This window comes from Gymnogyps californianus, chromosome 7 (genome assembly GCF_018139145.2).
Source record: "Gymnogyps californianus isolate 813 chromosome 7, ASM1813914v2, whole genome shotgun sequence".
Lineage (NCBI taxonomy): Eukaryota > Metazoa > Chordata > Aves > Accipitriformes > Cathartidae > Gymnogyps > Gymnogyps californianus.
In genome coordinates this window covers 37351265-37364144 of record NC_059477.1, presented here as the reverse complement: position 1 = coordinate 37364144, position 12880 = coordinate 37351265, and the positions used below count along the sequence as shown (strand labels likewise).

General features: G+C 38.9%; 1 protein-coding gene across 1 annotated transcript in view; it reads right to left on the bottom strand.

Annotated features, from left to right (window-relative positions):
- THSD7B (thrombospondin type 1 domain containing 7B) overlaps nt 1-12880 on the bottom strand; it is a 276547-nt gene that overhangs the window by 136763 nt on the left and 126904 nt on the right. Inside the window, exons 9-11 of the mRNA XM_050900047.1 lie at nt 10142-10376; nt 7440-7555; nt 941-1073 (exon numbers count right to left, since the gene is read on the bottom strand). Of these exons, the coding sequence (XP_050756004.1) occupies nt 941-1073; nt 7440-7555; nt 10142-10376 (484 nt within the window). The remainder of the gene's footprint in view (nt 1-940; nt 1074-7439; nt 7556-10141; nt 10377-12880) is intronic.

Genomic DNA, 12880 nt, shown 5'->3' with positions numbered 1-12880 from the left:
TCAAAAAGCTGTAATTACTCCTGAAATAAGCATTGTGAACTGAAATTCAGACGCAAGGTTCACCTTCTAGAAAGCCACATCATCCTCCAACAATGTTTCCCTTTCTCATTTTTGTAGGGCATGGTTCAAAGTTACATAAAATACACAGGAAACATCTTCAGTGGGCTTTGAAATCAGGCTCTCCTCCTGCAAGCCTGTTCTCATACAACTGATGCTGTTCCCAATCTGCTTTCTATGCTAGGATGCATGCCAGTCAAGAACACAAGGAAGCGGCTTTCCGTAGCGCTACGCGGTACGGAGCCAGGCAGAGCTGAGTGGTGTGACTCCTGCTGTGGCACCACCTTCAGCTCCCCGCTCTGCTCTCAGACCATGTCCTACAGGGTGTGCGGGCTGGAAATTTATATGCAAAGATATAATGCTTTTCTATTTACTAATATTGTGTAACAGATGGGTCACAGAATTTTAATGAAGAGTAGTAATTGCCCTATTGTACTATTTGTCTAATCAGAATTTTTTAAAGTGCATATTATTCACTGGAGTGAGAGCATCAGGAGAAAAGACAAGAGTTTCTGCAATAAGCATACAATTATGATTAGGGTAGTTGAGTGCTTGTGATCCCAAAATAGCTTACATTGATTTTTAGATACATTGAGGGGGCAGTTCCCAGTAATAGTTTCTTTAAACACATCGAACCCTGAGGTTACTATTTCTAGGAGCTGTGTCTATTGGTGCTTGTTCTGATGATGCCAGATCTACTGAAATCTCCAATTTGAACTCTATTTTTACACATTTTGCAAGGTACATTATTTGTTTATAACTCTACATTTTCCAGTATTATGTTGTTTTCTGGTGAAAATGGTGCAGAAAATCGCACAAGAGTCATTTCTGGAGAAGTGGACACCCAGTAGCAAGAGACTGATTCCAAGCTAACACTTTTTACCTGTACACTGGACAGACGGGAATATCTTCACATTCTCTTTCCTCATACAAGGTGTCTGGGCATGCCTGTCCCCCATCGGCAGCGTCCTGAACGATAATCCTGTACCGGGACTGCTTAACTGCAGTGGCATTGCCTGTAAAATAAAGAAAAAAATTGCCTTCCAGACACAGCTGGCACCCTGAGTTAGTGATCTAGCTGTCTTGGTTAAAAACATGCTTTGCGTTTCATTTATATTTTGAAATTATAAGCACTCTGGCACTACCCAAAGAAGGGAAGGAATGGTACATTGGACAAAAAGCCACCATTACTTGCTTTAAAATTACCAGTAGTTCAGCAGAACAGCACCTGGAAGGTTGATAAATCAACAGCCTAAGAGATGCATCAAAAAAAGGTCTATTTAACGGAACATCAAATCAGACAAGAAAATAAGTATGAGCAAATACTTAAACACCTGAACAGGAGAAAAGAATAAAAACCAAAAAATCCAACTGTCATAATGGAAGGTTTTATTTCTGAAAACACATTCTGGTGGTCTCAGGCTGCTACCAGTAACACATCTTTATGGGTCTAGAAATTATAGATAACAACTTTCTGATAGGAAAACCATTGCAACCAACAGAGGCTAACTCTCTACTTAACCTGACTCAATGCAAGATCAATCCATCTAGAAACACAGTTCACAAAATCTACAGTACAGAAGGCAGCATGAAAGACAAGGATAAGACTTATCTGTATATCTCTATAGCTAAAACAAAAGCAACCCTTGGCTGCATAAGTAGTAAGCACAAACTGAGAGCTGGTTTAACCGCTGTGTATGGCATTAGTACTTCTTTGGGTACTGTATTCACACTTCAAAAACAGATGCTAGAAAACAGAAAAGGGATCTCAAACTCCATAAAGGATTCCAGACCAGGCAAACATGTTTTAATAGTGGACTTCACCAAATTTGTCCAAGAGAGGAAAGCGGTGTGTAAATTAGCCCATTTATGAGTATTATTTTTCCAGCTCAAGACAAGGCCAAAGCTGCAGTAGCAAGATTACAGTGCATTAGAGTAGAAGGCAAACTTAGGAAAAGTCACACCATGAACACAAAGTACAAGTACAGATCCAGTAAAAATGGTTGGTTCTAAAAATATCAAGTTATACAAGCCTTCACTCGCATACGTGCTATCACTGCGAGATCACCGCAAAGGGACTTTGGACCTGGCAGGAGGTTGCTCACCCCAGCTGCTACCCTGAGGCAGGATCCCCCTCATGCTTCTTTAACAGCCACTACCTGAGGTAGCTCTGCAGCTTCCTACCATTTCCTTTCAGATGTCTGATTCAGCCTCACAGAGAGCCTTTTCTTAAAATCTAGCCCAAGTCATCACTCCTGTAAATTAAGCTAAACCTTTTTTATCTTCTGTCCACTAGATGTAAAAGAAGAGTTTATCCCTATCATCTGATGCATAATCTTTATGAAATTTCAAGGGCTTGTATCCACTCTAAGTCCTCCCCTCTCTAAACTAAGCAAACCCAGTTCTTCATAGGTTCTATTCAATGACTTCTCATTGCTTGCTTTCTCACAACACTGCGCCCGAGGAATCCCACCTGCAGCCTCACCAGTGCACAGTACAGTAACGCCTGTGGTGTTTTACATACAGCATGCCCATGAGTTTGACAAGCCCAATATGAGTTTTAGCATTTCAAATTGTTGCATTTTCATTCATCTTGTAGTCCATTGTATCTCCAGAGGCACCTGAGACAGTACTGATGTCTTTACTTCCCATTCTGTCTTTCTGCAATCAATTTTTCCTTCCCAAGTCACATTTTGATTTCAATATCATTTAATACATTTTTTATTGTGTTTGCTACCTCTTTCAGCTCTGCACCATCCGCTAATGTTATTATTCAAGCACGCAAGCTGTTCAGACAAATATCACATAGAATTGGGGCAAGAAGAGTTTTCTGCAGAACTCTCCTTGGCTCATGTTCCACTTTGATTGTGAATAGCGAACATCTATCAGCCAACTGATTGGAAGCAGCGTTGCAGAGAAGGACTTAGAAGTCCTGATGGACAAGTTGACCATGAGGCAGCAATGTGCCCTTGCAGCAAAGAAGGGCCACAGCATCCTGGGCTGCATTAGGAAGAGCATCACCAGCAGGCTCAGGGAGGTGATCCTCTCCCTCTACTCAGCACTCGTGAGACAACTGGGTTCCACGTCCAGTTTTAGGCTCTCCAGGAGAAGGAGGACACGGGCACACTGGAGTGAGTCCAGTGAAAGGCCACAAAGACTATTTAGGGACTGGAGCATCTGACACAGAAGACGACACCTGGAAAGCTGGGACTTTTCAGCCTGGAGAGGGGAAGGCTCATGGGAACTTATCAATGTGTATCAATACCTGATGGTAGGCAGCAAAGGAGACAGAGACAGACTCTTTTCACAGTGATATCCACTGGAAGATTTTTCAAGCAGTTGAGTACCCATTTCACAGTGATTCAATTCAATTCACTGTTCCTCAGCTTCCTGATAGAAGTTTAACGTGTCAAAAATCTACCACTTCCCTTAATTAGAACAGGTACGCTGTCAAAAAAAGGAGATCAGATTTATTGGGTACTATTTGTTCTCAATAAATCCATACTGGCCAGTTTACTAGAATCTGATTCTTGAAATGTTTATGTCTTGAGTAATAACTTGTTCTTGTGTTTTTCTACATAACGAAGTTAGGATGAGTAATCTACAATTTCCTTGATCTTTCTTTGGGAGGAGGAGGGGGAGGAGCAAGGGGGAGCATGTTGGTTGGTTGGTTGGTTTGGTTTGTCGGTTTGGTTTGTCTTGGTATTACTGAGGTTTAGTTAGTTCCTTAGGACTTAGCAATTTCCCATCCAGAGACAGTCACTAGATGCTCTGGCATTACTTTATTACTTCCTTCTCTATTCACACAGCCCTACTGACATGGAAATTTCTAATTTATGGAAATACTTATACTTTAGTCCATTCCTCTCCTGGCTGCAGACAGGAAACAACGGCAGCAATTGCACATTCCCCATGTTATGCTTCCCTCGTTTCTCAGAAAGTAATGGACATATATTTCATTCAGTTTCCCCGTACTTTCAACCCCTTTATGTAATTCTTGTTATCTAATATCCTCCTACAGCTTAATTTGCATTCTCGACTTCTTGTTTCTAATTTTTGTGAAACAATTTGACAATCAAAAAGGAGACAAGATTTTGAACAACTCTGATGATGAGAAACGATTAAAAAAGGGCTTCTCTAGCTGTGTTTGATGTTTTCTCTTCATGGTTTGAAGCCTGAACATGCAAGTCATATACAGACCTACACATGCCTTGTTCCCCTGTGCTACTGTCTTGCTATTATTATAGTTCCAGAATAGAAAGTAGAGTCCAGTAGGGCTTCAGCCCTTTGTACAGTCTTTCTTGGTAGCTTCCACGTCTTCTACACTCCTGTCTGCATAGAACACGTTCCCAAGAGGTGTAGCTACCAATTCCCTCAATTTGTTGAAGTCTTTTTTTTAAATGTCTTGCTGATACTGCCATCCTTCCCTTCTCCTAAGAATTGTGAACTCTATCACTTTGTGATGATTTTCATTCAAATTATCTACCACCATTAGAATCTTAGCCATTTCTTTCCTATTAATCAGTACCAAATCTAAATGAGCTTCCCACAGTAATTTTCTCCACCTCAAGAAACTAAATTATCCTCAACATTTATTGCACATTACTCAAACCCCATTTTCAAAATTGAATTTCCTCATTGGCTTTTCTACAGCATTCCTTACAAATGTTAATGAACATGATTTTTATATCTCATTTAAAATTGCTATAGCCTGATTTTCCAGAGTATTAGCATTATGTAGGACTGTCCTTTTAAAGCTGAACTTCAGCTGATTTCAAGCATGGCTATGACTGCTTGCCCTCCTGAAAAAATCAAGCCTCAGGATCTCAAGACCATCTTAACTGCTATGTCCTTGACTTTGCAACTCAGATAACACTGTTTGAGAATTTCAGGGGTGCCTTACCTCTGCTTCTGCTCCCACCTCGCTGTCCCACCAGCCTCCAGTCTCCTCCCCTTACACACAGAGCCATACGACTCCTTCTATCAATCCACTCTTCTCATTCCTCCCTTGCTCTTGCATCTTTCCTTCCTCTGCATTTGACCCCCAGGGCTTCCCCAGTACCCTGCCCAGGGCTCAGAAAGGTGCATCATCATTCTCAGGCGAGGGACAAAATCCTTGATCACTACTGTCAAGTGTGCTATATCTGGTCCAGCTTTTACAGGAAACATTCAGCTTCATACTCTTTGCTCGTGACCAGATGGAAAGGCAGTCTGGTCAACACAAGACTCTGAGCACACAAATAGTAAGGACAGATTCTCCGAGATTTTAGTCACCAAAATCAGAGCTGTCTCCAGTATTTTTGCGCAGATAAGAGCTTTTGAAGTCTTCAACTTTGACCAACTCTGGTTGAGTGTTTATGAGAATGGGAAGTGGCAGATCCTTGACAGAAACTGTCTGACACAAGATAGAGGCCACGGGAATTTCTTATCGTGGCATGCCATGCATTTTATCCACTTTTACCCCATCTCATTTCAAACCTGATTTAAGGCATGGGGAAATAAATAGGACAGTTACTACCTAACATTTCATGTAAACGTGTTTAGAGAACCAAGCAACCCTGAAATTTCTAACCTTCCCCTGGACAACCAATACCCAGAAGAGGAAAGGTACTTATAGGTACCATCTGTTTTCAGAAGGAAGATGAAAAATGCTATTTATTGCCAAGTGTTTGCTTCTTTTAATCTCCCCATTTTAAATCTATGCTGACAGACCAGAGCGCATCACCCATGTTGAAAGTAGTTACCTCCCCAGGACACTTTCACGACCTGTTATGGAGGTGACAGAGGAAAATCTACATGCTGCTCATTCAAACCATTTCATATTCTGAAACCTCCATATTGATTCTTTGATTCTTGTTTCAATTCATCCTCAAAGACCCATTAAAACAGATATATTATAGAAGACTGCAGTAGACAGTTGTCACCTTTAAGTACCTGAAATGGCAGAGAATCAATAACTTGCAACAACCTCCCTGTTCCTGCCTCACCAACAGGTGTTTGGATTCAGTTGCACTTTTTTTGTGAATTATGTTGTCCGTCCATCTGTTATTGCCCTAAGTTCACCGCTGTCTACACTTCTGAGGTATGAGATAATCCTTCGCCAGAAGACAGCCGGTTGTCTGATGACATTTAAATGTAGGGAAAATGTCAGCTTTTTTACTGTTAGATAGTAAAGTTGGATGCATTTTCTCAGATAAACTACAAACAGCTTAACTGGTAAAGTTCTGTGTAAAGCTGATTTAGTGATTGCATGTTTGCCTAAGCTCTGATCTTATGCCGGTACACATTTAATTTTAAATCTGCCAGGCAATACCTGTTCCTGCTTGATCAGCTTAGTAATACACCATCTGTATATTGTTTTCATTAAATACAACTTTTTCATAAAAAAAACAAAAACCCCTAACAACTCACATATGTATAGTAGTTTTGAAATTTCATTATCGTGCTGAGGTTTTAATTGTGCAATGCAAATTAAAAAAAAAAAAATCTTGCAATGCAGCCATATCAATAACAGATTTAGCAAAAAGCGAACTCCCCCATCTAAGAAGTTTTAATTTAGAATTATATTAAAATGATAACACTGCCAAGGAGGTTAAATAATTAATTTCTTCTCATTTTAATTGTAGACTATTATTTAATAAACAAAGTAATTTACCAGGCAATTTATTCTGCTTCTTCACAGGCAGCTCATTTAAAGTCTAAAAATAAATTGCTAATTAAAACAGGATTCACTGTTTTAGAAAGCAACTCATTTTCCTGTAAAAACTAACAAGGACTATGCTAGAGCATCCACTGAGAATCTTTGAAGGGCAATGAAGCCACCAACAATAATGAAATATTCTGATAACTGAGAAGGCTTTCATCTGAACAATTAATGAAACACACAAATTTGTCACAAAAACCAACACTAGATCATTATAAAGAAACTTTGCTAAACACTAAGTGTCCAAAAGCTAACCAACTAGAGCAAAGAAATGTATGGTTCTTGAAAAAACACAAAGCACAGGGGTTATTTGCACAGCCCTGTACATGTTTCTAGGTTGGTCAAGAGAAATAAATTTCATATACTGTAGCAATTCCATGTATAGCCATGCAACATTGGGACCCTGGACTTCTGACTTTGAAGGCAGAAGCCCAGAAGGAATTTATTCCAGGTAAAGGAAACTTATATCTCTAAATCTGCTCACGAGGACCCCTCAACAACATCAGTGTCAACAACACCCCAAGTCCAAAACTCATTCAGATGACTGCCCTAAAAATTATTAGATTGACGTGGACTACAACTACCACACGGTTCTAGGCCGTAGAATTTGGCCTAGAAACTCGGCCTAGAAAAATTCTCTACTTTTTCCCCAAATTTTGACCTCTTCTTAAAGGCTTACCAGGCTGACATGCTGTTGGGCAGCGAGTCCACTCACTGAAAGGCGTAACAATGCAGTCTTTCTTGCAGAGAAGGAGACATGGCCGCACGGTCTCAGGTCTGACAGACTCTGGACATCTATCGATCCAAATGCAAAGACAAAATATAATCAAAAAATCAAAACTACAGGGAAATGTTTTACTCCTAAGACTCTCACAGGGCTGTGAGCGTACTGCCATACCAAAGATATAACTCATGGTCACAGCAAGCCTCTTTTTTCTTCTCCTTTGCACTCATGTAACCCAACTGAATTTAGTACACTTCAAAGATTAAAAAAAAAATAAAAATAAAAAAAATGTGGAGCTTGGCTTGATGACTACAGGCTAAATTTAACTCTGTCTATGACACCTAAAATACAAAGCTCACTGAAGCAAAACAGATATATTTATTACCGAAGAAAGCAAGTAGTTATGTTTATAAAGTAGTCCTGTTTTAACACAACATGCAACAGCCTTCAAACCACTTGCAACTGTGTGTAAGGACTGATGTGACATTCCTCCACTTTCAACCCCTAGCAAACACAAAAAGAGTTTAAAGTGATCTTTGACTGAGGCCTCGATTGTTATTTAAAAGTTGTACAACATAGCATAGTAAGAAGAGTTCTGTGATTTTTTTTTTAAATTCATTTTTAACTCCTAAATTAAAAATATATCACGCATATTCTAATAAAAGTTTCAAACACAGTTAATATATAAAAACTTGAAGGGTCGAAAAGGGACAATTTTCTGGGATCAGGCAGATCTTGCATTTCAAGTGGGGGAAGAGAAAGGGAATTACTCTTTTTTAATTTTTATTAATTTCTCGTAGAAAGATCACTCAAAAATACTTGGTAATGCATGCAACCCAAAATGATCCCATTTGAAAGAGGAATATGCCACTAAACCCTACTAGGAAAGAAAACAAATCTGCAAGTCATGATTCTGTTACTGAGATAGTAATAACATACTTAGAGGTATAATTTAAAATACAATAAATACAAAGAGACATGCCTTCTCATTAAGCAGGATTATCTTAGAGAGTGGATTTCTGTTATCTAACAGAACATGTTGAAATATTTTTCTGCAAAAATTTTAGTTTTATTTGGCTTTCTGTGCCTTGCACCTTCTTTGGATATGGTGTAATTTTTCATCATGAAATCAGGAAAAATGCAGAATACAAAAAAATACAGTATGCCAGCACACAGAAGTTATTTATTTACATAATGTATCCCATTTCTGAAGCCATATGAACAGTAGACTTTCACCACAGCAGTTCTAAACCCAGCATTACTTTGGGTCAGTTTTCATCAACTCAAACATAAAGTATAATATAGCCACAGCCAGTGCCCGCGGCAAGGAGGGCTGCCCTCTACCCCAGCACCAGACCGCTTCAGACCCCCTGGGCAGTAACGAGGTAATATTTAATTCTGAAACACGGAGGTTTTAGTCCTTCACTTAGAACCATCTTCCTAAAGACTTCTAGAGGTCTAAGGTTTTTATTTTTGAGATGATTATCACCATAAGAACAATACGCAGTGCAGCAGCAAAAGAAACAATTTCAGTAAGAAGCTCTTTCAAGGACTCAGCCGTCCTTCTTGATCCAGCCACTTCCATTACGTGAGGAACGCCGCCACACTGAAGCTACCACGCCAAAGCCAAGGAGAGACACTTTCTGAAGTCCCCAGTACACAAATCTCTTCTTTTGGCAGGATTTTTCCACCACTGAAACTCTGTTTTCCCTTCACGTACTTTACTTAAGTATTTACTTACCCCCTTCGGTTCCATTTCCCCTTACACCATCTCAGAAGTGGAGAGGGCAAACAACTATTTTAGACATTATATAGCTCCATAAACAATATGTTTAATTAGGTAAAGTTACAGCATGTCAATGGATTCTAGATATAAATGAATACTAGATTTCTTTCCTTTTATTTAATTAATCTCATTAACCTCAAGAATTTTAATTAACTTTACTGAAATCAACAGTCTGCTTATACAAACAGGATTGTTTTGAGAGCTACAATGAGAAATGAAACTCGGTTGTAAGTCTCTAGACTCATTAACAGTGCAAAAAAAAATTAGCAATGTCTTGATTTTTTTTATATTAGGGAAAACATCTGTGCTACTTATTTTCCTCATTTAGTAAAGAAAAGCAAAACTCAGAATATTTGTACTGCAGAATACATAATTTTGTCATGTTAGTACCACATTATAGAAGCTATATAAATCAACTGAACGATATAGATCATACATATGGTTCTGCCTTATTGTGGTGTAAATATAATGCAAAATCTATTTACTTTTTCTATTTTATTAGAGCATTGTTAATAATGTATTGATGAACGTTATATTCAGATGTACTTTATATTTTCCTCACACCTGTCCTTCAGGAAAAATATTTGCAGAAAACTGTAAATTAGAATAACAGAGGAGCTATAGCAAAAAATCTACACCACTAAAAACATGCATTTTACTTGGATTTACACAGAAAATTAAAAATGGGCTAGCTATTTATTTTTGTTACATATCAGTATCCCTTTCATAGTAGTGATGAAGTAGTAGCTGGAGAATTAGTCCTGAAATGAAATTATTTTCAACGCTGCAGATTCCATACACTAGCTGAAAATGCCTTCATATGTCAGGTATTGTAACTACAAATAATCACTAATAACCTTTCTTTAAATACCTTTTAGGTGTGACCTGGCCAGAACTGCTCTTCATGCAGAAGACTTTCCTTGTCTGTATGCCCATTCCACAAGTGGCTTCTCCACTCCAATTAATGGTTGCATTGAGCGCAGTTACCAGTGGGTCTTCAGAGCAGGAACTCCAGGGAGAAGTTTCCCAGAAGAAATGCACGCATGGGTGATCATTACAGGCACGGTGCTCCTGCAGGGCTCGGTCAGGGGGACAGGCTTTTCCACCTGGAAAGAGTCAAAAGAACACCATATTTTATCTCATGGCATGTGGCAAAAGGAAGACATGGAAAAATAAATAAAAATGTTTGGTTTGCTTAATATCTTCTTTTTTTCCCCCCATTTAAAAAAAAAAAATAAATAAATCTTAAATAAAGCTGTTGACCTTTATGGCTGCAATAACAACCTCCTAAAATATTGTTTCCTCATTAAACTAGCCTTGCATAAAATTGTATTCCAACACATAATGGAAACAGAAATAGGCAAAGTATATTTCTGAGTTACCTTATTGATACTCCTACACACAGCCAAGTTAATTCCATTTAAATGCCAGTATCACTCAGCAAACATGCAATTAGGTTTAAAGACAAATTAAGCATTATTTTTATGTTCATTCTCCTTGCTAATTTCCCAAGGAGGAACATCTCTTTCTAATATTTGGACTCTATTCACGCGTTGCCTTAAAGAGCTGAGCTGTAGAGGGTGCTGAACCGTACTGATGGAGGAATATATCAAATGATACCCACATCTGCAACTCAAGGGGGAGAAAACTTGAAAGATAGGGTTTGAGTATGAAGCCTTTACTTTTCTGAAGCAGCATCCTTCAAATTGGTGTCCAAAGATTTTGCTAAGCTACTGCACTTTGTCAACAACTGGTAATAAATCCGCAAAGTACAGGAGTTTGAACAGCCTCCCCAGAAGCTTTAACGCTCCAGTCAGCAGCCTGAATTTATCCCATAAAAGCAGCAGATGTTCGTAGCTCAAAAGCTAAGGAGTAATGCAGTGAAATTTAACAGTAAGCATTGTCATTTTAGGAAGAAAGAAGTAAAAATGACTAAAATCAAAACCAATCTCTTCCAGGAGGGAGAATCTGGCAACTTGTGACATGGCCAAAGTGCTGCAGCTTTTGAAAGAACTGAAGTGTTGCGACCAGATACCACAAGGTTCAGAGCACCTTTACACCCTACTAAAATCAACAGGAGATGAAGGTATATTGCTCCTCGAAGGGATGCCTATCACCTCGCAGGACTGAGCCTTCTCAAATAAGGTGTGACCCCAAATGGCCACAATGAATAGGACTGAGAAAAGAAAGAGAGAGAGAGAAATTTCTTAGCACACTGATTTGGATAATCATGTCACATTACCATTCATCTTTTCATGAAAATGGACTGTTCCACATAGTGTTCGGTCTCAGAAATGTTTAGTGTGATGATTGAGCAGAAAAAGCCCCAGGTAACTTATTTCCTGAAGATTTTGACTTGGCAGGAACAATGCAGACCAGTTATTGCGCTTGTGTGTTTGAGCACATGTTAAAAAAAAAAAAAAAAAATGTAGCCAGCAAATGGCAAAATGCCTGGTCCATTAGGAAAAAGCAAAAAGAAAAAGAAAAGATCTAACTCAAATTTTGAGCTTCCCAGGGAAAAATTAAGGTGTTTTTTTCAAGAATACCCATGGTAAGGAAGCTCTCCTAAACAAGGGAGAGTAATAATGAGGCAGTTTTAACTTAAGATAATAAGAAATACCACATGGTCCATCCAACCTAGCAGTCTGCCTGCAAAACCGCAAGCAGGAGATGCTGTTTACAAAAAGCGCAAGAGCCTGGCCACTTTCTGAAGTTCATTGACAACTTTTGTACAAGGAAAGCAGGACAGCATGCCGCTGCCTAGCCATTCTAGTAGCCATTTACAGACTTTTTATGGACCTGATGTTCATCAGTTCCTCTACTCCATTTTAAACCTGCTGAGACTGCCTGCCTCCACAATCTCCTCTTGCACCAAGTTTCAGAAGTTTGCTGTGTAAAGAAGTATCTTTTAAAACCTGATTTAAACCAAGCCCCTCTAGTTTCATCAAAAGTTTCCTGGTTATCATATTCTGGGATCTGGTGAACAGCTTGGAGAAAACGACCCAAGGGTTTGAACTGAAGTCAGCCTGTGAAATGGCATCCAGAAGTCCTCAGACAGCAGAGCCACGGCTAACATTGCCTCGGTTGACAGAGGACAAATGAAATGTCTCTTGCAAAGGTACCAGAGCTCTGCAGAAGTTGGTGGCTCAGCTGTGAGCTGGGTATGAAAGAGTCAGAGAAAGCAGGTAACATAACGTCGCCTTAGTATTGCAGCAATAATGGTATTAAAGCCTCTTCCACTCTCCACAAATTCAAATCAATCACTATTTATCTGTATGCAGATGCGGGACTCTGCATAGCAAACCATTATACTCATTACTAAAGATGTACAGAAAAAGTTGGGGCATTTGATTTTAATAATTAATTATTCCTTCCTGAGAAACATAAAGTATTCAATTCAAAGCACGTCATTTTTAGTTTAGTGTGTTTCAGGTTGAGATGACTGAGCTTATGTACTTCCAGAATTCACTTCTTCAACACTTCACTATCATAATTCCATTTTTATCTCTTATTTGCATTTTGTTACTTCCATGGAAAATATGAAACCAACTGTATTTTTCATTTTAATTATTCTCTAGCTCATAGACTTTTTTAGTAGTAGTTATTCTCA